The 26,250-nt window shown below is 36.4% G+C and overlaps 4 protein-coding genes across 7 annotated transcripts; 2 read left to right on the plus strand and 2 right to left on the minus strand.

Moving 5' to 3' along the window:
• Positions 1–3,128, minus strand: BPEP (transcription factor BIG PETAL P (BPE)). The gene is made up of 6 exons (XM_021977367.2): positions 2,312–3,128; positions 1,875–2,072; positions 1,641–1,706; positions 1,326–1,394; positions 1,149–1,220; positions 1–492 (listed from the first exon to the last, which is right to left on the minus strand). Exons 1-6 carry the CDS (start codon positions 2,642–2,644, stop codon positions 367–369), a joined length of 864 nt encoding a protein of 287 aa, XP_021833059.1. The 5' UTR covers positions 2,645–3,128; the 3' UTR covers positions 1–366.
• A 6,098-nt stretch (positions 3,129–9,226) lies between these two features.
• On the plus strand, positions 9,227–17,749 carry LOC110772882 (RUN/FYVE domain protein). 3 transcript variants are annotated; one of them, XR_002529164.2, is made up of 14 exons: positions 9,227–9,543; positions 9,622–9,666; positions 9,747–9,845; positions 9,997–10,107; positions 10,273–10,447; positions 10,538–10,594; positions 10,896–11,032; positions 11,141–11,200; positions 11,299–11,376; positions 11,803–11,876; positions 12,311–12,476; positions 12,577–12,660; positions 12,819–13,024; positions 17,061–17,749. XR_002529164.2 is itself a non-coding variant. In XM_021977365.2 (13 exons), the coding sequence occupies exons 1-13, from the start codon at positions 9,451–9,453 to the stop codon at positions 12,903–12,905; spliced, it is 1,266 nt and encodes a 421-aa protein (XP_021833057.2). In that variant the 5' UTR covers positions 9,227–9,450; the 3' UTR covers positions 12,906–13,194. The 3 variants fall into 3 exon arrangements, 2 of the variants coding, with proteins under 2 accessions (XP_021833057.2, XP_021833058.2); XM_021977365.2 differs by lacking the exon at positions 17,061–17,749 and having other exon boundaries at positions 12,819–13,194; XM_021977366.2 differs by lacking the exon at positions 17,061–17,749 and having other exon boundaries at positions 9,228–9,543; positions 12,849–13,194.
• A 1,567-nt stretch (positions 17,750–19,316) lies between these two features.
• LOC110772881 (uncharacterized) lies at positions 19,317–23,688 on the plus strand. 2 transcript variants are annotated; one of them, XM_021977364.2, is made up of 9 exons: positions 19,317–19,816; positions 20,337–20,417; positions 20,517–21,011; positions 21,508–21,643; positions 21,931–22,093; positions 22,698–22,826; positions 22,982–23,176; positions 23,280–23,402; positions 23,510–23,688. In XM_021977364.2, the coding sequence occupies exons 1-9, from the start codon at positions 19,603–19,605 to the stop codon at positions 23,615–23,617; spliced, it is 1,644 nt and encodes a 547-aa protein (XP_021833056.2). In that variant the 5' UTR covers positions 19,317–19,602; the 3' UTR covers positions 23,618–23,688. The 2 variants fall into 2 exon arrangements, with proteins under 2 accessions (XP_021833056.2, XP_021833055.2); XM_021977363.2 differs by having other exon boundaries at positions 19,318–19,816; positions 20,328–20,417.
• Positions 23,689–23,809: 121 nt separating this feature from the next.
• LOC110772880 (uncharacterized) lies at positions 23,810–25,971 on the minus strand. The gene has a single exon (XM_021977362.2). It carries the CDS (start codon positions 25,816–25,818, stop codon positions 23,869–23,871), a length of 1,950 nt encoding a protein of 649 aa, XP_021833054.1. The 5' UTR covers positions 25,819–25,971; the 3' UTR covers positions 23,810–23,868.
• Between the last annotated feature and the right edge of the window lie 279 nt (positions 25,972–26,250).

Raw genomic sequence — 26,250 nt, forward strand, 5'->3', positions numbered from 1 at the left:
CATCTGAAATATAGAACAAGCAGCATTCTTTTTGCAAGAAGGCTACTCATTTTCCGGAGGTTGTGTTTGGGTATTTATAAGGAGAAGAATGTGTAGCCTGCTATAGAGGATATATCAAGTTAAAAAGTTCAATTTTCCAACACAAATACAAATGGAGAGATGATGTTTAGTAACTTTAACTAAGTTTGAGCAGCCTTTCCGTAGACAGCCAAAACCACAACTCCATGCTCTGATGTAGGATACGAGAAGGAGGTCTTCCTTGATTTAACATAATGCGGTAGCTGTATACTTTTTTTAACAGATAATGAAGGAGGAGGAAGCATTTGCCTTGATGCTTTTATTCCTGGTCGAAGAGGACGTTCTAGGCTATGTTCTTTCAAAACCACCACCAATCTGCATGTGCAACCACTCCGGTGAAGAACCCCGACTATACTCCCTCGGAGGTTGTGTACCAAATGCCATTGCAGCAGTATCGAATGTTTGTTGACCGAACTGCAACGATAAATTGATCTGTTACTAGAGTGATAGTTCATAAAATAGAGGAATGAATCACCTCCCACATATTTTTTTGCTTGACCTAACATAAACTTTACCTATAACTAAGACTCTAACTGGACACCGTTGTCTATCCACACATGTTAGAATTATAACTTCCAATATTGATCGATACACGGAGAGGAAAGGATAACCAGAGAGGAAAGGAGGGATGCATTATTTTGAACAAGGTTATATGAAGAGAATGGAACTGTGGTCCAACAATGTTGACACACCTTATCAGAACATATAAATCTGGGGTTTCCCTCATTTAAATGGACAACGATGGATAACAACGTAGATGGAGAATCTCACATACAGTAAAGAGGTACTCGGGGAACTTTCGTTGTCCTCTTGCTCTGGTTTTACTTTACCAATTTCCAAAGAAGACTAAACATAGAAAATTGATGGCATGTGCATGTTTAGATTGATGACTTTGCACTATCTGGAAAAAGAGTTTCAACCATGATATGCGCAATAATACAATGGCATATGGGAAAAAGTTGCAACTAGCAAACAAAATGGCACTACCTATTATGATGCATTCCAATAGAGAAAACGTGACGACAGGGCAATTCCAAGCTCTAACAAGGATATGGAATGTACGGACTTACATCTTTAGAAGGAAACACCTCAATTCCGGGGTTCATTCTTGTATTGACTGCTTCAAGCTTCATTGACAGGAACTGCAACATCCCCATACATCGATAAGGCTCAATTATAAGATTACATGTGGGAAAAATTCATAGTAAAAAATGACGGACCATAATGAATTGGAAAAATATTCATACCTCCACCTGACGCTGTAGTGATTGGATGTAATTAATTATCTCATCAAGGACCAAGGCTTTCCCAATAACCTGAATTAGATAACTTGCGTTAATCAGCAGTTTTCTACCATGTTAAGCAAAGGCTGCAACTAAACGCAATACAATCGATGCAGCATGTTCAGTTCTGATGTCTAACTGGGTTGCAGACTAAGAGAAAAAATTATAAATTAAAACAAAAAATAAGAAAAATTTCTTGCCAACTATTTCTAACACATTTTCATGCAATTAGGTGTTGACTAGTAGATGAAATTTATTTTAAGGATGGCCATACCATACCTTATTACAACCAGGGACCAGATCTTGGAGAATTTTCATCCTCTCACTTATCTTTTCTCTTCTGGCCTGTCAACCACAAAGTTCCAGTCAGTATCTCTCATTTAATAGCCCAACATAGCAGATACAAATTTCCATTGCTTAAAATTCAATACATCTGCATTATGATTATGACTTGTAAAAAATAAATTAAATTAAAAACATCACAGCTTGTTGAAGAGAATTGAAGTAAATTACTCTTTCTGCAAGGCTGTGGCTATCAGTAGCTTGACCCCTCCTAGCTCGCACATGGATATAGTCCTGCTTAGGTGGATCAGGGGGCTGAGTACTTTGTTCCACCGGCTTCCCTGAACTGGTTTCTGCTTCGGCTTTCAACTCACGGGTCTCATCGGTACTTCTTGCTGCTGTTTTAAGCCTTTTCCCATCACAATCACTCTGGCATACCAAAATATATATAATTTTAGAAATACTCGCAATTAAAGAAGCAGCCTTGCTCCAATCACAAATATATAGATTTAGAAATTTGCAAGAAGTTTACGTAGCAAACAGTAAATAGCACATTTATACTTCAAGTTAATACAAATCAACGAACACCAATAATAGTAACCAAATCATAATTAGCAGCAAGCTAAACAGAGTTTAAGCAATTGAATTATATTGAATGAAGGACGTACCCCGCCAATATGGCCACTGCTTTTGGGGGACTCGTCCTCTGCATCGCGCCTTTTCCTCGCGGCACCGCCACCGTGGCTGCCTCTAACGTCCAAGCTCATCGGATTCGGATCACTACCGGCCAAGACGTCCCGAATCGCACCCGAAACGTCCCCAAACTGCGCGAAACTCTGAGCGAAGTTCGGCCTCCGCAGCCCCAGCGCACCTCCTCCTCCAGAATCCCCGACGCTCGCGCCGCCGCCGTTCATCGGGAACTGCCAGATCTCCGAGAGATTAAACGACGTCGCATTGGCATTCGAGAAGGAGCACTCGTTGACGAGCGTAGGCGGATCCATTTTCACACTCCGATCCGATTCAAGTTCGGGTTTGGATTTGAATTGGAGTTCGAATAAATGTTTGCATTCGCCGGATTCAAATATTAAGTTAAATCTTAGCCGCGAAGAGGAAAGAGAGTGTTTTTTAATAAGTAGTCGCTTCGGAAAACAAGATGAGAGAAAGTGAGAGCATTTAAGCTAGAAATGGATAGCGAGAGGTAGAGAGAGAGGAACTAGGAAGAGAGAGAAGCTCTGCGTGATCTCCTTGGACAGTGGAGGTTGGTTCGCACTGTGCCTACTGCGTACTGGTGAGTTTTCCCTTTAGTTTTCTCTTTCTTTCTCTTTCCTTCAATTTTCACAACACACACTATTTTCATAGACAGCGACCTCGGTAGTTGCGAAACCAAGTCACTTCCAGTGAGAGCTTTTCTCGGAGCCTCCAGCGTTTCACTGTCCCTTTCTTTTCATGCCCTCTCCCTGCCTTCTCTCTCACTCTTCTTCCACTCTTATGTAAAACCTCTGCCTCGCTTATCCACCGTCGGATCTAAATACAAGTCCAGTCAACCGCATTGACGGTGGGGGACGATACCCTTTTCTTTTTTTGTTATGAAAGAAGATGGGGTCGCGCTCACGTTTTCACAAAGTACAAATTCAAAGTACTCTCTTCTCGTTTCCCGTCTCGGGTCACGATACTTTGGTTATCTGAGTTAGATTAAATTGGGCTTTTGCGTAGGTTTGATTAAGGTAGCTTATGATTTCCTAAAAGGGGGGCTAGTGGGTTTTGCAATAATTTAATCATTGTTATGATTATGATGTGTGTTATGGGTCTAATTAATATTTAAGATTTGACTAAGCATAGTTTTAGATTTGATGTGTGTTAGGGGATGAATGGGACCATTTTTGGAAGCTTGGTCCACCCCTGTCTATCATGATCGTTGTTACCCAAAAGGGAAATTGTTGCTCTTTTATTTTTCTGAAAGAGGAATGCTAACCATCTTCTCTCAAACCTTCTCTTTTGGACTTTCTTTCTTTTTCTCATGACATGTGTCTTTTTCTTTACACTTAAAATAATGTAATTAGGGCTCGTTTGGTACGGCGGACTGTTTTTTGTCTGAAAGACTCCAAATGGAGTAAGGAGAAACATTAGTTTAAATCGAAAATTTGGTATGCCAGAATTTTAGGATTTTTTTTCTTCAAATAATCAGACTCCAAAGGCAGTAAGGGATATAAATAAATATAAATAAAATTATGAACTTCCCTTGGAATCTGATTATTTGGGGTTTTTTTAAAAAATATTTTCAGTTGTTACTAAAAATGCTCTTTAACTTTATTTAGTAGTTAAAAAAAATGCAATTAATGAACTTCCTTTCGAAGGAAGTCTTTTTTCACATTTTTTATTATTTAATTTTTTACATGTGGTAAGAGAGTTGTGAAATTGTTTTTGAACAAATTGAAGGATAAAACATTTAATAAGGGTAAACTTGGAAAAAAAAATTGTTAGCTTGTTTGATGCATTAGTTACATTGTTTTAAGTGTAAGGAAATAACACATGTCATGAGGGAAAAGGAGAATGTCCAAAAGAGAATGTTGAAGAGAAGTTACTAGCATTCCCCTTTCTGAAATTAGATATCTCAATCCCAACCCAACCAATCACATTAATTGTAGTTAATTAAGTTGGATCCGGATCCTTTGTTCTAATTTTCTCTGTCATGATCTGCTTTACTTTTGTTCTTCATACGTCACCTCATTAAAATTTAATTTAGAAAAAGAGGACCTGAATCCAATTAAGTTGGAGTAAATTAGGAAGCCTCAATATTTTTCATTCATTGCTGTTCTGTTCATCTCATTGCGTTTGAATTTCTATTCCGAAACAACTTTCACAAAGAATCATTACCCTTCAAAAGCTTATAGGAAAAAGAATCCGTAACAGCGATTTTGGCACTCACCAAACTCCATTTTGGTAAACTCCACGTGCAAATAAGGATGTATGCATGAAATATTGGGCATTGCCTTTTGGGTAAAATAAGATTCTCATTTCATGCGCATTTCTCTACAGCTTAGTAAGTTCCTTGTCTGTTGCACAAGTGCAGGACCACTTGTCAGCAGTACTTCCCTTCCTACGACTAAATTTGAGAAATTCTTCAGTGTGATTGTATGCTACGTGTTATTATTAATTCATTTATATTATAATATATATTATATTGTAAGTTCATGCAATATTAATTGTCGTCCGATATTTGTTGGTGTGAAATTAGTAACGTCATGTGCCGGTGTGAGTAGTAACCTTAGAGAAGAAAACTTGTGAATTAAAAAATAAAATTTTGGGTGAGTACTCTGGACAGGGTACGTACTTATCTTTAACAGCTAGCATGTATGGTTCAGTACTGAAAAAATTAAAATGCAAAGGCTCTGGCATTGCTCTGACCTAGTTTGGTATATGCAATTCTCATTTGTAAAAAATAAAGAGTGATGGATGGATATGACGAATATGCCAAACCTTTGCCCCTTTCTAATATCAATTGTGGTTAGGCATACGTAGTCGCAGGAAAGGATATGTTGCTCTTTCTCTAGATAAACACTTGCATAAATTCAACTCGTGCAATTCATCTATTTTGTCACGTGTGCTGATTGTGATACTGGTCTCTGCTTTGTCGTCTTTGGGATTGATACCCGATAGATATGGATACCAGCAAAGCAAGGGAAAAGCTTGATATCGTATAAGATGATGATGATATATTTTACCGGTAAAAGGTTTATAACTTAAGTAGTTAAGAGTAGCAATCCTAATATGTTCAAATTATATGCTCCATCGTTGTCGGTTAAGGCATGTGGATCTGGGAGACATGATGTTAAAGAGCACGTGCTAAATTCTAAGAATTACTGTTACATGGAGGAATTAATTCAATCTAGCATCGCATGTGGAAAGTTACTATAAATGGTAATGCAAACGCCGTCCATTGAGTTTTGTTTTTTAACTAGGAGCTAGGAGTCTACCAGCCTCCCCTGCCATTTTATGCCAGATGCTTGTGCTCTGGAATTTCTATCGATTTTTTATTATCTCTTTGGGTGGATATATATCAGTTGTATACAGTACGTACTAAGACAGATGGCTGGATGTGGCACACCATATGATGATGTGATAGTACAAAGCAGGGGCGGCCCTGGGGTGGCGCAAGTGGCGCCACCGCACAGGGCCCCCGATTCTTGAGGGCCCCGAAAAAAAATTTCTTTATATTATATATATATATTATTATTATAAGAAATGTATATATACTATAGCATGCTAATTGTTTGCATAAAAGCGTATGTGGTCGAGTTGGCTTTCTAGCGCGCCTCTACTTAACAGAGGTGCCAGAGTTCGATTCTTATTGAAGTCAATCAATTGCCTTTTTATATTTTTTTTAGCATTATAACAAGCTTTACATAATTATAAAATAAATAGAAAATAGAAACACCTTTAAAAAACGGGAAACATCGAAGGTAACCACCAAACGGAGTATATATATCCCCCAAAGACTTTCTACTCCTCCCCTATAGTTCTTAAAAGAAAAAAAAAAGTTTTCTCCTCTAAGAAAAGTACTTTCTTCATTCAAAACAAAACAAAAAAAGCTTCATGACTTCTTCTTTCTCTTAAACTATGATTTTCTAGTAAGTAATCATCATCATTCATCAATCTCTCTTGGTTCTTTTTTCAATCCTTTGAAATTTTTTGTTATTATTTCAATTTCAAGAATTTCAACACTAAAAAGAGAAAACCCTAATTCCTAAATTCATAAAGACCACTCAAAATCAAATAGGCATATTCAAATCTCAATTCAAATTCAGGTATGCATCTAAATTTCAATCTATATATTACATGACTTATTTTATTAAATTATTATCATGTTGATGATTGGTTATATGAGAACATAGTTTTTAGAAATATTTATCTATTTCCTGTTGGGGTTTTCTTCCAGGTTATAGGGTTTTGGAATTTTTCTTTGTAATCTAAACATGCCACCTACTAGAAAATACGTTTCTGGATATACAAAACGACTTAGTTAGTCATTACATGTTTATTGATGGTGACTTTTAGTTCTAAAAAAAAAATTGTTTATGACATTAAGTTATGGCAAATTTTTATTTATAGTATTTTTCGTATTAGATTATGTGAGGCCCCAATTTAAGTTTCGCACAGGGCCCTCAAAATCTCAGGGACGGCCCTGGTACAAAGGGGTAAAAGAGCTTTGCTCCATACGCATTTAGTCGACTTTCAGCACTTTGTAAGATCCGCACTAACTAACAACTTTTGGTAGATGATTATTAATTAAATTAACATTTAAAAAACAGTGTTCATGCACAAGTGAGTAACTCTCAATTATCCAAGTCCATTTATGAAGATCTTATAATATATATATAAACCGCGCATGCAATTGTCCATTTACTTGGATAGTTGAAAATCATTGTGAGAAAACGTCATAAAATAAAACAATCCATATATGTGAGAAAACAATCGTTCATGCATGGGCAATTGTCCATACATCATAAAATTATTATAAATCCCACATTTGCAAAAGATTTGAATCATTGGCAAATAAAGAGCTTACAGATACTTAATGGTACCTACTATGAGCAGAGCCAACCTCGATGATTAAGTGTTTGATAACTGTAGATGTCAGAGCAGTTTATGGATTATGCATAAATATTGTCTTTTCAATGTAATGTAATATGGTAGATGAGATGGGTTGGTCCCTACTTAGTGGTTGATAAGTGGTTTAGTTGATTCAATGCTGAGTTAAGTAGTTGTTGTGACACATATATATATATATATCTCCTTATTTTATTTACCATAAAATAATATTCTCAAGTCTTTTATTTTGAGTGATCATAAATTATAAGGGTTTTGTAACATCCATATTACAATGGGTTTATAACTCAATTGATTAAATTAAATGCATTTATTTATGCATTCAAGGTTATTTATTAGAATATCATCTCCTTTAATATCGCTTGTATGTATGGAAGAGAGGGAAAAAAAGAAGAAGTCTATACATATGCAAAATTGCAAACTGGTAAACAGCCTGTGCTTAGCTGCACAACATTAATATTTTGGACTTTTACCAGATAAAAAGAAAATGGGGTCGTGATTTTGACCATATAAATGAAGCCCAATGAAAAGTTGAGTGGCCCAGACACCTGGCTTCCCGGAACACATTGTCCACGCTTCCCTCTCACTATACTAATAATTCAGAGGTTTTGATCCAATTGGCATGCTTTTTCCATCAACACGAAAACATGCATCTAGATTCTCATCAATTATTATAACTATTTTTGAATGAAAGCTGTAAATCCTGCTTATTTGGAAGATAGAAGCATAGAGAAAGAGCAATGCCAGACAGCCTAGCTGGACAAGCAGGTGGGGAACATATGTGATAAGCTTTTGAATTCTTCTCGCGACGGTTTCATCATCTTTGTGACCCATTTGGGCACCCATATTTTCAACACAACTGTCAGTGTCCATTACATTCTGTATGGAGTTAGCTAAGTTAGCTTAGCTGCCTGCACACTGCAAAACACTAGTCAATCCATCGGTCAACGGTAAGAGAAATTGGCTTAACATGCCATCGAAAACCAACCCTAGTTGGTTTAGTGGTGATACATATTTTTTCCTAATATCTTAAGTTCGAATTCGTAACCCCAGCATTAAAAACCAAAAAAAAAAACAAACAAGATACCTAATAATTTTATGATATCATAAAATTTCAATACGTAGCTAGCCAATGAGCCAAGCATCTCAAAAGGGAAAATGTCATAATTATTGATGTTATTGAAGGCGACCTGATATTGAAGCATCAAGTAATATCAACAACTGGTTATCTGTATGTTACCAGTTGGTAGGCCACATATGGAGCTTCAAACACGAAATGTCATGCATGAGCATGACTCATACATAATTAAAAAGGGCCCCAAAATTATTAATTTGTAAATGACATAATGGTTTAATAAATCCTTCAACAACTAAAAAAGGTTTTTTAGAGCATCTCCAGCGCAGGAGAAGAACCGGGCAAAAGGCCCCCCTTGCAAGCCCAAGCAGCTCTAGCGCTGCAGCCTGCAGCCTGGTTTGGCGTGGGTCCCACCAGCCCGGGCAAGCCCAAGGGCAGGTTTTGCCTGGGCTTCAAACCGAGTTTTGTGACGTCATGCTGACGTCACGCTGACGTCAGCGACCAAAAAAATATTTAAAAAAATTCAAAAAATATCCAAAAAATTTTCAAATTTTTTTTTTAAAATACCAAAAAATTATAGATGCTTTCCCTATAAATACATAACAATTTTATTTACTTTCTAAATTGTTTATATTTTGTTGCATAATATTTTTTTCCTTTCTTGCCTTAGACTTGCCCTAGACTTAGCCCTTGTGGGTGGAACCACAAATGCAAAGGCTGACACTATTCACGTGAATAGTGGCAGCCCTTGCTTGCCATTGCCTTAGACTTAGCCCTTGTGGGTGGAGATGCTCTTAAAGAAGAAAAAACAAAATTCCGACCAAAAAACAAACAGAACGATAAAAAAGGGGTTATATCTCAAATAATTAAATAATTAAAAGTAGTTATCACTAAATCCGAGCTCCTTTATTCAAATTTCCCCGGCCCTAATATCAATTGTGTAAAATAAAAAATTAGCATAATAACTCCATATTTCAGTGGCGGGAAAGTGTAATGCGAATTAGCGGGGCCATTCGATGAAAATTTCAATCGGGCAAAACCAGAGACCGAAAATTAAATCCCTCAAAACTAAAAAGTGGCATGCAGTGCTGAGGGCACAAACAATTACAATTTACACAGGTAGATATGGAACATTTTGGAGAGAAAATGGAGTTGCTTAAATTCTCCAAATTCAAGCTCCAGCTTCGTACGCTCATCACCGAAGTCCGAGAACTCAGAGTAAGAATTATCATCGTCTTCAACACCACTCTCTCTCTCTCTCTCTCTGATCGGTTTTTGGTGAATACACATCTCCAGGAAAAGGAACGCTCTGCCACCGAGCAACTTAGTCTTCTTATTCAGGTTAAAATTGAAAATCAACTTAAACTCTTTCTTTCAAATTGCATTTTACTTCTTCGTATTAATGAAGTGTTTGGAAACAGAAACAAAAGCAAACCGAGGAAGAATATGGGAGGAAATTACAGGAATCGCAGGCTGAATTAGCTTCCTCCAATGAGCTGCGCCAAAAACTCGAAAGAGAGGTTCGTCAAATTACGTAAAAATGTTTGCTGCTGAAGTGTTTGTCGAAATGCTTGTTAGAGATCATAGTCAATGTGATTTTAATAGAGCTGTTCCCCCCTCTTTTTTTTAATCCTTTTCTCCAATTGTTTTTGTGAATGCTTGTTCTTTCAGGCAAGGTACCTTCAGAATGACAATTCTATGCTCGAGAACAAGCAAAAAGAGTTGAAAGGAACGATACAAACCCTACTCCAGTCGAGGGACACATTCGTTAATGCTTATGAGGTTCGTGTGTGTGTGCCAATTAGCAGAGCCTGTCTCTGTGTATATTTATATTGTGTGGAGAGAGATTACCATACAATATTGTTAATACTTTTTAATTCCATGGTGAATTTTTAATCCTACATATTTAACCGACACATTACTCACTGGCATCATATTCGTGTACAGGAATCCACTTGTGAAATGAAACGCTCAATTCAGTGCAGAGATAGAAAGCTTTCTGTCCTATCTGAGAAGATTAAATATCATCTATTGCTATTTGATTCAATAGAAAAGGAGGCAATGTCTGTAAAGAAAGTTGTGGATAACGTGCAACGTATCGTGAGTGAAAAAGAGGAAGTAGGCAAGGAGCTCTTTGAATTCTTAATGTATGCTTATATTGAATTTGAAGCTGCAGTTTCAGATTCCTTCTAACTTGCTGCTTTGTTAACAGTAGCTGGCTTAAAGAGCAAATTGGATACTGTTTCCACATTTGAGAAAGTATATATAGGTAACTCCGAGTTCTTATTCACCTGCATCTAATAGTAATCTAAGTACAAACCTTGTTGATTATTTGGGCTAGGTAGTGAAACTTGTGGGTCATGTCCAAGGAATTAACTTAACTAGGGGCTGTCAAAATAATAATAATAAATTTTTTGGTGTAACTGTTATGCCAGAATTCAACCAGTCTGTACCATTGTATATCAACTATGGATGTTGCAAATTAAGTTATTCTATTGTTCAAACAGAAGTTGTTGGATGTAATACTTGATACCATCAATAATTTATTGGACATGAACTATGTTATGCAGAAAGGATCTGTGACCTCGAAAGCAAACTGAATAATTATGAAGGTGAGACTCGGAGAAAGGATAGAGTCATCTCAGAACTAGAAGCACAGATGGAGGCAGCAAAAATTTGCAATAACAGCCAGACACAAATAGAAGAGATATCCACACCAGCATTTAACATTCGTTTGTTTGATTGATTCCTAAAGTATAACCTACTCTTTTAGCTTAGTATTTATCATCAACGCCTTGTCTTAATTTACCCTTACCTTCAGAAAATTATATCATCAAAGGATGTGGTCATACAGAATTTGATGTCAGAAAAACAGGTTTAAATTTCAGATTTTTTCATTATTTATTTTCAGCTTAGATCTTAATGACTTCTATTGTTGAATTCTAAACTCTACTTGAAATATTCCATGATCAGGCATTGCATTTTGAAGTTGGGAGTTTGGGGATCATCTTAAGGAAGATTCAAGACACTATTAGAAGTATGAATGAAGAGGTAGAGAACGTTTGAGTTTGATTTAAACATATGAGTTTCTGCTTCAAAACTTTCCACCCGGGACCATAATCAAGTTTAATTATAGACAGATACTGTATTGATGGTAAATATATATGGACTTAAGACATCTACCATTGCCTTGTCTAGAGATTAGGTATAACCTTCCATTCTGTCACCTGACTAATATATATACAAAGTTGTTTTCTTGAGAATAATTGTCCTTGAGCAATTCTATTGAATCCCACATTTCTAATTGGTAATTCTAATCAATCAATGTTATATGTGATATTTGGTGCGACTTCTTAAGTTTTTTGTTTTTCTCTGTTGTAATGCATCTAGAACCTTCCCTCAGTATTTTCTTGATGGATCTCTACCGAAGAAACTCATTGCTTCCTTTGTGGGAAATGTCTGTAATTTATATGCCAGGATAAAGGGGTAATTTCCTCAATGCTGGAACGCCAAGGAGGATGCAATATGATTTTGACGAAGGAAGATAATAGGTAGAACTAATATTGTTATCATCCATTCATGAGTTGTATAGCCGTTTCCAGATTTAAACTTACCAACCTGTTTCAATATGAGCTGTAATGTGATAACAGTAGAAAGACATCTTATTCTCCCCATTTAAGATCTATATCGTCAACTGCGTTTATTAGGTGATTGTAAATCAAAGGTATTGTCCAGTTGTCCTATACAAATCAATACATTGGAATGCAATATTGGCATTCCTGTTAAATCTCCCAGCAGGCATGCTTGCATCTTGCTTGTCGTGCTTTCTTTAGAAAACAGGAAATTGTATAAACTGTTCTGTGATTGGGGAAATATGTTCTTATTGGAGATAATAAACAAATACCATAATGCAACATTGGTAGTCGTTTTGCTTTTGCTAGGTCTCGCTGTTATATTTTAAGGAACATTGTTATTGTCCTTTCAGGATTGAAGATGCAGTCAACAACAATGCAGAAAAGTCGCAAGAAAAGGCTTATGGGATAGGCGTTGGAGGAAATACAAGTTTTTCTTGTTCACCTATTTCTCAAAAGTACAAGTCAGCTGGCAACGACTTACAAGAGAACAATGACTTTGACTCCTGTGTGTCAGAGGCAAGTGAATTTTACAGGTTGTAAATTGAGAAACACTCTACTCGGCTATTCTATATACTAATGTAAGTGTTATTTTCCTTATTCAACAATGCACTGGCAGTTTAACTGTTCTTCCCCACAGTCAGCTTCCTCAAAACCTCAATCAGGAGCTACTCTTCCAAGTGCCTCAGTAAATGATAGAAAGGTATGAGGTATTGTCACCTTGTGTCACATTAGCTGCTTTAATGAAGTCAGGCTGAAATATTTTTTCTCAACGATACACACGACGATTTAGTAAAATTTAGAATGAATTATTTTGATGCATTAGCAAACAGCTCAAACTAGTTTGTTTGACTTGTTCAGCTTGCCAAACGTAAAATTTTCAATATTCAGGATAATTGCACAGCATCAACGCATATAGATTCAGAGTGCTCAACAACCCAAGATTAAGCCTCACATAATCCAAATTAGGTTCGTGGACAGTACCCATCAGATCATTTTCATCATGGGAAGCATAGCTGCATAAGTAGGAGGATGCAAAGACGCTGGGAGTTGGCATCAGAAATTAGGTAAATTCTATAGCTGTCTTAAAATAGTAGATATTGTGGATGTAGAACAGGTTGGGCTATGGTGACTTGAGCCCACCCTGTTGTTTTATTTTATTTTTTTGGTGGGCTGACCTTTCAATGCTAGGCGGTTTTTAAGAATCTCTGGTGTTGAAAGCTTCAAGTTTTTTTAACTCAATTTCTATGAGCTCAGGCTGACCTCAGCTGAGCTAAGCTAAACCTTTGGATACAATTCTAATCGAAATGCTCTATGAGGTTATATTTTGAATCTAGGACAGTGGCCATTGTTACAAAATGTCAACCAAGTGAGTACAAAGTTCATTAGAGAAACTGAAGCTTAATCAAACATCTATTTCTATTCAGACAATCTTCCTTTTATTAGAGGAGGCTCTCTAGTCTCTACCTAAATGTCGAAAACTGAATTAAAGACAGAAAAATTAGATAAAAAATATGTGATCACGTGCTGAACATTTGCTCATTTCAGGAAAATCTAATAGGCATCACACATATAGGATAAATTAAATTGGGAAAATACTTCCCTCATTACCTATAAGTAGTAATTTCTACATTTCTATTAATGACAGTATGTCATGAATGTAGAAATTTTTCTTTTTGTATTTTTGTTGAATTCTTTTTGAACATGAAGAAGGCAAATAATATTCATTAAATTAAGAACATTAGGAAGGAGGATTGTGTGTGCATGGTTGGTCTGTGAAGTGTGAAGATTGTTGTGGATCGGTGTTTGTTAATGGGCATACATACAGAAAGTTAAACCTAGATCCATGTTAAGTTGGCGTGCAGCTTTGCCCGGACGGCACGTGAGTCAACTACTGTTTCCCAGATGACATTTAATGATTCCCTAATTCGAGAAATGCCCATGACAAGTAGTAATTAACACAGTCAACTTGGTTTAATGATTTTGCTGATTCTTTAACTTTTAACTTGTTTTGGTTGATCCATAACCATGAATCTTGAATTCTCTTTTCTCATCTCTTTGGGCTTAGCAACTTGGATATTTTGAAAAGTTAATCCCAGGAGGAATATAGAAGCTGGAGAGAAACAAAAAATTTAGGCTTTTTTCAGCTTACCCACCAAAAACTTTGGAGTAACGGCCACTCCAATAAATTTCCAAACAAAATGGACTTTGGTTCCCAATTAGGAGAAAAACTTCGTTAATTGAATTAGCGCCTCTAGGTGTAGTGCAAAAGAAGTCATGGTAGATTTGGTTTTGTTAACTTAAAGTTAGACCAGGCATTAAACAAGGGTCATGCTAGGGAGACCAACTTGGGAGACCAACTTGGGTACCAACTCTCTAATAGAGGTGGAGCCCACCAATACAATGGGTCCCACGCTCTATTAGAGAGTTGGTATCCCAAGTTGGTCTCCCAAGTTGGTCTCCCTAGCATTTTCCATTAAACAAAGAGATGGAGGAATCTGAATCAGAATTAACAATAGCAGACAATGCTAAGCCCAAGACCATAAATGAAGATACTCAAGATTTTTTTAGCTATCCACCTTATATTAGGAATATCACTTTCTTTTCTTTTTCTGTTTTTTTTTCTCACAATAATTGCTTTACTTCTCTCGATGTTGGAAGAGATCACGAGTTCAAATATCCTCTCCATTAACTTAAAAAACAAGGGTTAACTCACTACTTATCAGGGGCGGCCCTTAGGTAGTGCAAGTGGCACTACCGCACAGGATCCTCGAAAATATTTTACTTGCATATTATATATATTAATATTATAAACATTTTATATATTCCAACGCGCAGTACATTGACACAACAAGCATGTGTTTGGCTCGTTTGGTTTCAAGCACATTTCTCTTCATTTAAGGCCTTTTCGAGTAGAAATAAAGTCCTTGGGTGTGCATTTTTATTTTTTACAGACTCTTTTTTTTCTTTGTAAAAACATTTATATATATAAAAAAAAACCATCAGTATATATACCCTCATGCTTTCACCTCCAATCAACACCAAAAGGAAAAAAAAAAGTTAATCATCATCATCATTCCTCAATCTCTCTTTGGCTCTTTTGTTCAATCCTTTGAGAATTTTTGTTTTCATTTCAAATTCAGGAATTTCAACACCAAAATATGAATATCTTATGTTCTAAATTCATAAAGACCACTCAAAATTTGTGCCATTGTTGATGATGAATTTTAGTTATATAAAAATAATTGTTTTATGACATTAAGTTATGGAAAATTATTATTTTTACTATTTTCATATTAAATTATGTGAGAGTCTTAGTTTAAGTTTCATACAGGGTCCTTAAGATTTGCCATGCTACTTATTAGGTGTGCCTTCAACATTAATTAGGCTGTGAAACCACAATTCAATGTGATTAAAAGTGTTTACCTCTATACATAGGTCCTATAAGATTAAGAATTTAATAAATTTGTTAGATATCAACGGGGTTGTTTTGAACAAACTTTAGTCAGCTATTAACAAACAAAACATATTTACACTCATTACAAACTTTAAGTTTTTCATAATTTGTTCCACTACGAGGTTCAAGAAATATGAGACATTCATTTTAAAGGTGTAGTAATTGAAATAGTTGTGGCAGCAGCATTCACACAGGACGTGCAATGCAATCCCCATCAAAGGCCCCACTTCAATTTCTTGTTCCATACATAATGCGGTGATTGCTGTTGCTATCCGTGTCAGGCACGAACGCTTCCTTATGGAAGTTTTCGTGTTGAATGTTTGATGTTCGTATTCATTAATTGATTGCTGTTCAAAATTTTGGATTTACTGCTGCAACTTGGGTCCCTGCCATTGCCAAGTCACGTACACCACAAAATAATGTAAAATACTTTTGGTACATCCAACATTTCTAGTTGTATCTCATATTTTATTATTTAATCTAGGCTTATTATCACAAAAGGTCCCTAAGGTTTAGGAAACTATCAGATTGCATCCTTAATGTTTTTTTGTGTCATTGGTGGTCCTCAAGGTTAATATGTGTAATCACAAATGGTCCCTGCCGTTAGGTTCCGTCAAAAACTCCGTTAGTTTGCTGATGTGGCATATATATATATATATCACAAAACATCCCTGAGGTTTACACATCTATCACAAATGGTCCTTGCAAATTTTTTTAATTTTTTTCATTTAAAATTCATAAAATTTTGGTTTTTTTTTTTAAATCTTATGAATTTTAAATTATTTTAAAATATACATTGTATTTTAAATACACATGACACTATATTATTTTAGATGTGGGCTCCACATATATGTCACATCAACAAACTAATGGAGTTTTTAAAAATTAATTTAAATTTCATAAAATTTAAAAATGAAAAAAATCAAGGGTTTAGGGTTTATAAATGGTCCTCAAGGTTAAAATCCTTATATAAATGGTTTTTTCATTTTTAAATTTTTTGAATTTTAGATTATTTAAAAAAAAAAACTTCATTAGTTTGTTGGTGTGGCATATATGTGGAGCCCTCATCTTCAAAAATATAGTATCATATGTATTTAAAATACAATATATATTTTTAAATATTATAAAAAACAAAAACAAAATTTTATGAATTTTAAATTAAAAAATTAAAAAAATTTGCAGGGACCATTTGTGATAGATGTGTTAACCTCAGGGATGTTTTGTGATATGTATATATGCCACGTCAGCAAACTAACGGAGTTTTTGACGGAACCTAACGGCAAGGACCATTTGTGATCACACATACTAACCTTGAGGACCATAAGTGACACAAAAAAACATTAAGGATGCAATCTGATAGTTTCGTAAACCTTAGGGATCTTTTGTGATAATAAGCCTTTAATCTAAAGTTGATATTTGTTTGGTTGGACAAAGCAAAAAGAAGTATCACTAAAAAAAATAATATATAAGTAGATAAAATATGAGTAAGACATTGTAGTTTTTAGCATTAGTTCAAAGTTTCAGTATAATTTATTTTTTTATAAAAAATCACTTTTGGTCTATGTAATTCGCCGCTTTTTTCACTTTGGTTTTTGTCATTTCAATTTGGTTGTGATTTTCTGTAAAATGTTTCTAACGTCTGTCAGGTTTTGGTCATGTGCCCCTCATGTGGAGGGGCAATTTCGTCAAATCGTGCCCACCTTAAAGGTCTGAAAAGCTGCCCTCGAAAATTTTGTGGATTAGGGGGTTCTTCGAAAATTTTTAGTTACGGGTTTTGAATTGGTTCAATTCATTTATGGTTTAGATCTAGGGCAAGTAGAAGGTGTTGAAGACGGAGGAGCTGGCCTTTGTAGAAGAGCTCGTCGGCGGGGCAGAGGATGTTGGAGGATTTTCTAGGAGAGAGAGAGAGAGAGAGAGAGAGAGAGAGAGAGAGATGGTGAACTCGAAATCTGAGAAGGAGGAGCAAGAGAAAGAGTGGTTTGGGGAGGGCGACAGGGTTTGGGATTTTCGGTGGGGATGATGAATACGATGATGCTTCTTCACTTTGATCATGTTCATCTCATCAACTTTTCTCATCCTCATCTCCATTATATTTGTTCGAAGCAAAACCAAAAAGAAAAAAGAGGGAAAAAGAAGGGGAAACTCCATAATGGTTTTTGCGAGTTTGAGAGGAGATGATATTAATGGGTTTTGTTTTAAGGTGGAGTTTGGGTGGCGGTTCGTGTTTTGTACGTCAAAAGTGGTGTGGATCTGGAGTTGGGTTTTGATTTGAGAAGTTTATTTTTATTTTAAATTTTTTTGTATTATTTATATTTTAAAAAGTTAAACTTTTAATCATTTGTGGACCAAATTACCCCTGCACAAGTGACGGAAGTTACAAACATTTGACAGAAAATCATGATTGTCCTTAAATTGCTTGAAATTAGAAGTATATAGGCAAATTGACCACATTGAAACGACAATGACCAAAATAGTAAAAGTGGCAAACTACAAGGACTAAAAGCAACTTTTTGCTTTCTGCCTTTTTTTTTTAATGTCGTGGTTGATATAATTTATGATAATAAATTTTTTTATTCAATTTAAAATTTGACTATGTGTCATTTTCACTCAATATCAAGTCGCATTTGATACAATATAGAAAATTAGTCTTTTCTTCAGCGTACGCAAAACACAAATACAAAGAACAAAATTGTAGAAGTGCGGGCTTTATAAAATGGAAAATACTTGTCTCTTTCTTCTTTTTTTTGGTGAAAATCAAGGTATCCCCCGCGTGATTGCGGGGACTAACCCCCGAGGTACTGTCGGGCGCAAAGCGGGGACCTCTCCCAACAAAGTCTGCTCTTTCTTTGGGAGTGAGGAATTCCTACTTTTTTGTTAATTACAATTTAAAATTTGTGTCAATATTTATCCTTTTATGTTTTTTTAAATAATTATTTTGAGATATAAATAAACCATACACAATTTAATTTTTATAAACAAACCTAAAAAAAACCCAAAAATAACAGCTGGCTTTATTTTATTTTATTTTGATTATTAAATTACTTTGATGCCCTATTGAGTGTTTTGGGTTTTTTATGAGCTTTTGGGGTTGGGCTTCTTTTAAGAAATCGATGACAGTTTTATATTTATAAGAAGTTAAAAGCATTTTTGTTATGTTATAAATGGACTTTGGGTGTGTTTCTAAAGTTCATTTCATATAATGTATTTTTATAATTTGAGCCCCTATATTGGGTATAATAGTGAATCTCTCAATTATTTTTGCATATGTGTTAGACTGTGATTTACAGGGAATAGAAATGCCTCCTTATCTTTATAAAATTAGAAATAGCATGGGTTGTATTTATTTGTTTTTTATTTTTAAAATATCTGGAGTATCAAAAGCAAATCAATTTTGGTTGGTGAGAATGAGTGGACAAAACAAAAGCGTTGAGATCTTTAAAATGAATTTCCCCTTCCTCTCCAATCCTCCTATCCTCCTATCCACCTCTACCAAAAAAAAGTTCTTCTTTTCGTTTGTTTCTCTTTTATTTATTTATTTATTTAGCTTTTATTTTTTCCTTTATTATTAAAACAAATAATAATATATTTTAATCATTTCAACAGAAGAGGTACATAGAAGCCGACCTTGTTGTAATTGTCGAAGAAGAAACTGTGAGGCCATGGCAATTCGTGGACTGACCCAGAGGAGCTGGAAAGAATAGACGACACATCGTACACCAAGAAACTTGTACAATGAACAACGTAAGCTAAACGCCAACAATAACATCACACGTTCCCGTGTTAAGGGATCACCATATTGCGCCACGTGGAAAAATGATTGTCGTTATGTGGGCCCCATCTTCTTCAACCTCCCCCACCCCACCCCAACAATGACCAGCCGCTATTAACTCATGTCATGAGATGCCTTTGTGCTTGTTTGGCCTTAGCTGCCACACCACACCATAACTGCCGTCACTGCCTTTGTTTCTTTTATTTGACTGCAATAAAAGCTTTCTCCTTAAGCTTTGGTTTCACAAAAGAAAAGAACAAAATAAAAAACAAAAAACAAAAAACAAAAAACAAAAAAAACAATAAACAGAGCAACAACCAACAAACGGTAGCTCCCTTCACCTCTCTCTCTAACTATAATTATGTTATGGTGACGGTGTTTGTTGATCTCTGAGTGAGTGAGAAAGAAAGAGGGGGGGCATGGGGGCGTGTGTGTCAACGCCGGACCGGTGCGTTGGAGGGAGATTGAGTTCGTCCAAGAAGAAGAAGAGCCGGAAGAGGAGGAGAGATGGGGTGAAAAGATGGGCTAAACAGTCTCCGGGTCGGGCCGCCCGGTTGCCTGAGGGATCACCGGACAGGTTTGATGGGTCTGCTCCTCCTGATCGCTCCACCTTCAACAACCCCACTTTCCAAGGTTCATTTTCTTTAATCTCTCTCTAGAATGGGATGCAAATTTTGGAGTTTTGATTTAGTTTGTCTTTTGGAATTCAGTTCTGGGATTCTCTTCTTTGGTTGAATGGTTTGGTGGTTGGTTTTATTTATTGGAATTTGAGCTTTCCAGAGCCAGAATGCTAGTTTTAATTTTCTTTGAGACCAATTGATCAATTTAAGCTATGTTCCTGTTTTCTGGAAAAGGTTCAGTCTTTAAGAGGATCCTTGGGTTCTTTCTGGTGACTAACAAGCTGACCACCTTCCCAATTGGAGGCTTTTGAAATCTTCCTCGGAGCTAATTGATAGACAACAAGAAGAAATTGCTTATGTTGTCTTTGTCTTTTATTACAAATGGCATGTTGGAATACAATCTCTCTGACAAACTAGTCAGGCTTTGGCGGCATTTTCTTATCAAACGTTTTAATCCTCAAATTGCATGTTACTGTAATTTTTCCTTACGGCCATAGCCCCTGATTTTTATTAAAATGTGATAGCATCCACAGAAAGTATCGAAGAGGCATGGTTTGATCCAGTTGCAATATTTGAATCGGACTGCGATGAAGATTTCCAAAGTGCTCCAGATGGTAAGTTTTTGAAATTTCAGTCACATGTGCATTCTTTTTCTTGTTCTGATTTATTAGATGTCTTTATACTTGAATTATTGAAACTCTTATTATTTGCAGAGATGTCATCTTTAAACGGCTTTGACCGTGTATCTGTATCTAGTAATTCGTCTGTGAAAGATGCCAATTGTGGAGAGTATAATGTCAATGGCCTCCATACCTCTTCTACTGATCGAATGCATAAACCAGGGGATTTTTCAACAGAAAATTCTGCAAACAACTCTGTCACTGTGGTTTCTCAAAGGAGCAATGTCCAGATCATGAATGTTAATGACGTTGATACCCAAACTAAATTTAATGATCATTCAGCAATTGAAGCAAATGAACCTGTGTTCCTTGATGAAATATCCTCCTCTGTGGATGAAGCATCTGCCAAAGAGGAAGGAATACTGGATAATTGTGGGATTCTTCCAAGCAACTGTCTGCCTTGTCTTGCGTCAACCGTTCCCTCTGTTGAAAAGAGAAGGTCACTAAGTTCTAGTCCACCGAGTGCAAGGAAAAAGGCTGCCTTAAAATTTCCCTTCAAATGGAAAGAGCAAGCTAATGCAAGTTTATGTAAGAACCAGAACTATCTTTAAGTGTATTAATATTTCACATGCACACAGTAGAAACAAATAGGATAATTTTTTTTTTTGTCATCATTATTATCTCGAGTATGCATTTTCTTTAGTCTTTAGCCGCAGTCTTGTTATTCATCAAGTAGTTATCCTTACGCTGGTTTTTATTCCTTTATCAAATCACTTGCATTGCACCCATGGGATTCTCAGTGTTTGGTTCTTTTCAAATTTAATATTAAATTGTCATCCACAGTGAATTTTCTCTTAGTACTTGGTTAAGTAATGTTGATCCATGACGTATTTTCTACCATCTCTCCTAGTTCTTTCCTCAATTGGTCGTTGATATTTACTTGTTAAAAGAAATGGTCATAATATTTTATGGTAGTTCTTAGTGTCCATTCATTGTAAGCATCTTGACTCTTTTGTCTAGTATAAACATTTCCTATTGTAATTCCTTTAACCCTTTTCTTTTTTTTATTTATGTTCAATTCCAGTTTCCTCAAAGATGCTTCTGCAAAGACCAATAGCAGGTTCTCAAGTTCCTTTTTGCCCTATAGAAAAGAAAATGTTCGATTCTTGGTCACATATTGAGCCAAATACATTCAAAGTTCGAGGACCGAATTATTTTAGGTAAGATTCTCAGAGGAAAGTGTTCAATTGGTTTACACACTAGTCCATGTATATATGTACATTCATATAGCATATCAGACATTTCATATTCTGCGCATACATTCAGACACTTTTCTTTTATGTTAACATAATCTAATGAAAAAATGTCAGTAGTAATATTAGTGGGCATCCATTAACATATAAAAAATTCACTGTCATTCAAAAATTGAGATTCACTTATGCAGATCTATTGTTGCCAGAACTATTTTTCCACTAGACCATTGTAATTTGATCTTCTTTTATCGCAGGGACAAGAAGAAGGAATTTGCTCCCAGCTATGCTGCATATTATCCATTTGGTCTTGACGTATTTTTATCTCAGCGAAAAATAGATCATATAGCTCGTTTTGTGGAACTCCCTATTGTTAATTCTTCTGGAGATCTTCCTGCCATTCTTGTTGTAAATGTACAGGTATTTTTCTCTATCCCCCACCCCCTCCCTCTCTCCCTTTCTTCCTCTCTCTGTATGAATGCATATTTGTCTATTTTAAATTAGCCAGAGAATAATGGTTTTCAAGCTCCTAAGACAACTTAAATCCTTGTTTGCAGTAGCCTCAAGCCATCCAGCTGGGATTTGAAATTCAAAAATAAAATAAATAGGATAATTTAAATGCTCTCTAAATTGCCCAGAAGCTGTAACAAGTTAACAACTGAGGAGTTATACCCTGGCACCTATCACATTTATTTACCACACATGATTCCAACTTTAAAGCTCTCCCACTCTACCACACCATTCACTACTTAAACAAAGGCCCAGGGCCGTGTAAATCTATCTTGCTTGTAGAAGTTGCTCCCTTTTTTTTCTTCGTATGATCGTTTTGTTTCAAATTTTAAAGTTTTAAAGTTTCTGGTGGTGGAGTCATTTGTCATTGAATCTGAATTCAAGAGTTAAGTGGTTGGGGTAGTCAGTCTAGATACGTTGTGTTTAGTAAATTAAATGTACATGGAATTGCTTTCTAGAAGTGTGTAAAACTTATTCAATTATTCTAATACTGTCCTTTTCATGAAATCTACAGGTGCCATTGTATCCTGCTGCAATTTTTCAGGGTGAGACTGATGGAGAAGGAATGAATTTTGTTTTGTACTTTAAGCTTTCTGATACATACTCCAAGGAACTTCCACCTAATTTTCAAGAAAATATCAGAGTAAGATGGAGCCTTTTGAAGTTTGCATTGCAGCCTCAGTTCATGCTGAACTTTTTTGTATATATCATTTTCGCAAGTGATGATGACGGGGCAGTCATCCTAGAATGATGCATAATACTTTTATCAATTCATATCTGTGCCTTTTTTCACACCAGAGGTTAATTGACGATGAAGTTGAAAAGGTCAAAGGTTTTCCTGTGGATACAATTGCACCCTTTCGAGAAAGGTTGAAAATATTGGGACGTGTTGTGAATGTGGAAGATCTTCACTTGAGTGCACCGGAGCGGAAGCTTATGCAGGCTTACAATGAAAAACCAGTTCTTTCACGTCCTCAACATGAGTTTTACTTGGTGAGTGTATTTGTATTGCTTAATTTTTTTTGCCCCATTCTTCCAAATTCGTCTTTGGACGAACAGATTCTGTTTTCTTTTTATAATGAATACCTGAATTCAGGGAGAAAACTACCTGGAGATTGATTTGGATATGCACAGATTTAGTTATATCTCTAGGAAGGGGTTTGAAGCATTCTTGGATAGGCTAAAGCTCTGCATCCTGGATGTTGGCCTCACAATTCAGGTAAGTTTGTCCAACAGGTTAAATTGAGTCGTATAATTCACTTTGTGTTTTTCATGCTGGCTTTTTGAACTTGTTCATTTATATCTCACATTTGCATTTTAAAACAGGGGAACAAACCCGAAGAGTTGCCCGAGCAGATCTTATGTTGTATACGATTGAATGGAATTGACTACATGAACTACCACCAACTGGGGTTGACCCAAGATCCCCTTTGACCCCTGTAAGTGTTGGGACAATGTAAATCTTAAAATCAATCATTAATACAGCAAAAATTCAAGAGGTTTCATCTTTTGTGTAGTTGTAGACTCTAGTAATCTCCAATGAATTGAGGCAACAAGCATGCCATAGCAAGTGCAAAAATCATCACAGCCATGCACTAATTGTAAATGTTTTTATAAATAAAAGAATTTGGAACTAAATGTAAAAGTTATTTAGGTGGATAGGCCTTCATGAGTTTTCAAACACATCAACCAAACCATGTAGGCTTACAAGGAGGGAGAGGCTTTCCACATAAGCCTCTGTTTCCAGAGTAAGAGCTCTGGGGAAAGTCACTCAAGGGTTTACCCACTGGGATTTCCCCGACCAAAAGATTGTCTGATAAATCTAATTGCTTCAGCTTTCTCAACTTCAAAAACCCATTTGGAATTTTACCAGCAAAGCGGTTTTTCTCCAACTTTAGCGTCTCTAACATGCTTAAATTCGCCACGGCCTCTGGCAAGTTGAAGCCTAACTTGTTGGAACTCAAATCCAGACTTTGCAGTAACTTCAGTCTCTCTATGGATGTTGGAAATCTACCTTGCAAAATGTTGTTTGATAAGTTGAGAAGCTGAATGCCACGCTGAGCTCCTACCCCAATTTGCTTCATGCCACTGGAGAATTTGTTATCAGAAAGATCAAGATATGTTAGTGATCCATCTGGGAACCCCTGTCCTATCTCGAAAACTCGGCTCATCGAGCCCGATAGCTTGTTTCCATGGAGATCAAGCACACCCAAGTCGTGCAAGTTTGTGACTGAGTCAGGGATCTTTGAAACAAGTGAGTTCCTGGACAGGTTTAATAAGTAGAGCTGAGCAAGGCTTCCAACTCCAAGCCATGTTGGAATGCTTCCAGTAAGATTGTTGGCTGATAAGTCCAGTTCCTGAATTGGACTTGGAGTTGAGCGCAAGAATACTGGAATGTTGCCCTGGATCCCACATCCTGCCAAGTAAATCCGAGAAAGGGACGGCAGCTCCGCAAGCCATTTTGGGATGGAGGTGAGGCTTAAAAGGTTGAATGACAGATCGAGCGCTTGAATATTTTGGAGGGAAGACATCTCAGAAGGAAGTGGTCCTTGGATCATGTTATGAGAGACGTTGAAGAGTATAAGCTGGGAGAGCTGACCAACTGATTTTGGTATTTGACCAGAAAATTGGTTGCCATTAAGGTATAGCTCTCTCAAAGCTGATAAATTACCAAAGCTAGAGGGGATTGCTCCCTCAAGCTTGTTATTTGCTAGGGAAAATCTTTGGAGGGAGACCAGATCTCCAAATGTGGGTGGTATTTTCCCTGTAAGATGATTCGTATGCAGCCTTAAAAGCCTAAGAGAAGACATTTGGGCAGAGCTTGATGGAAATGGAATTGGTCCCTCAAGATAATTAGTGTCCAAGCACATAACTGAAATGGAAGTTAAATTAGCCAATGAAGGTGGAAGATTCCCAGCCAAGAAATTGCTTGAAAGATCAAGCTCTTCCAAGACCTGCAACTGACCAATTCTCTGTGGGATGTGACCAGTTAGAGAATTGTCATGAAGATCCAAATATACCAAACTTGTCAAATTTGTAAACGAATCAGGCATGCTACCCAAAAGTCGATTTGAATACAAACTTAGCCTCTTTAGATTCTTAAGGCTCCCCAGACTCGATGGGAGTGACCCAGAAAACTTATTCTCAGGCAGCACAAGTTCTTCAAGTTTTGACAGCTTACCAATGCTTTCTGGGATTGCTCCACTGAGGTTGTTGCCATAAAGAACGAGCCTTCTGAGCTCCGGGAGGTGAAAACCTATGAATTTTGGAAGTGTCCCAGAAAGACCAGAGAGCCCACCAAGATCTAGGACTTGAAGAGAGGCTAGGAGGGTAATTGAAGAAGAGAACAAGCCTTCCATCTGGGCTTGGAAAGGAGAATCATCAGATGAAATGAAAGCGGATAGATTTATTTCTGCCACTCTGCCAGTCCTATTATCACATGAAATGCCTTCCCAGTTGCAACAATTGCCACCAACCCACTTTGCCAGCCGGCCTGAAGTGTCAACATGAATTCCAGACTTGAAAATGGTTAGGCCTTTCAGGTCACTTGGGTTGCATACTTCTTTTAGTCTTGGATTTGCCTCTCCAAATGTTAAGATGGTGATGAGCACAACCCACAGCAACTCAATTGTCATTTTGTTTGCACAGAAGGAAATGTGATTTTGAGAAAGTGTGTTGAGTTTGTAGGATTTGATTTTCTCTGTTTTTTTCTGGGTTAGAGGACAAGTTATTAACTAGAGTCAAAGATATCGATTGTGCTTTCTCTTTTTTGTCTTCTTTTCCCTTTACAGGTTTTACTGCTCAAAAGCATATTTGTGTCTGCACATGATGGTCTTCACCAAAGAAAGAAAAAAAAAAGAGCATGCACGTGATAGCCATGCTTATTGTTTAAAGAAGTCAAAAGGATCAAAATATTATACATCCAATTAATCTGAAAAGTGGCAGAAATCTCTCTTTTTTTATCTTTCTGTTAAACCACCAAGCACCAACTCCACTGCTCTTTCTCACCCCTAAACTCATCATCACCAGGTTGACCCAAAAAAAAAAAAAAACTCATCATCACCATG

The sequence above is a fragment of the Prunus avium genome, chromosome 1 (genome assembly GCF_965620075.1).
Source record: "Prunus avium chromosome 1, drPruAviu1.hap1.1, whole genome shotgun sequence".
Classification (NCBI taxonomy): Eukaryota; Viridiplantae; Streptophyta; class Magnoliopsida; order Rosales; family Rosaceae; genus Prunus; species Prunus avium.

Excerpts from the sequence above, each read along its gene's own strand:
- BPEP (XM_021977367.2), bottom strand. The coding sequence starts at position 2,644 with ATGGATCCGCCTACGCTCGTCAACGAGTGCTCCTTCTCGAATGCCAAT. Across the intron at positions 2,073-2,311 it reads GCAGTGGCCATATTGGCGGG|AGTGATTGTGATGGGAAAAG; the intron begins GTACGTCCTTCA and ends TTGGTATGCCAG. Across the intron at positions 1,395-1,640 it reads TGGTCCCTGGTTGTAATAAG|GTTATTGGGAAAGCCTTGGT; the intron begins GTATGGTATGGC and ends TATCTAATTCAG.
- LOC110772882 (XM_021977365.2), top strand. The coding sequence starts at position 9,451 with ATGGAACATTTTGGAGAGAAAATGGAGTTGCTTAAATTCTCCAAATTC. Across the intron at positions 11,377-11,802 it reads TTAGAAGTATGAATGAAGAG|GATAAAGGGGTAATTTCCTC; the intron begins GTAGAGAACGTT and ends TTTATATGCCAG. Across the intron at positions 12,477-12,576 it reads TTGACTCCTGTGTGTCAGAG|TTTAACTGTTCTTCCCCACA; the intron begins GCAAGTGAATTT and ends ATGCACTGGCAG.
- LOC110772881 (XM_021977363.2), top strand. The coding sequence starts at position 19,603 with ATGGGGGCGTGTGTGTCAACGCCGGACCGGTGCGTTGGAGGGAGATTG. Across the intron at positions 20,418-20,516 it reads TTTCCAAAGTGCTCCAGATG|AGATGTCATCTTTAAACGGC; the intron begins GTAAGTTTTTGA and ends TATTATTTGCAG. Across the intron at positions 22,094-22,697 it reads TTCTTGTTGTAAATGTACAG|GTGCCATTGTATCCTGCTGC; the intron begins GTATTTTTCTCT and ends TGAAATCTACAG.
- LOC110772880 (XM_021977362.2), bottom strand. The coding sequence starts at position 25,818 with ATGACAATTGAGTTGCTGTGGGTTGTGCTCATCACCATCTTAACATTT.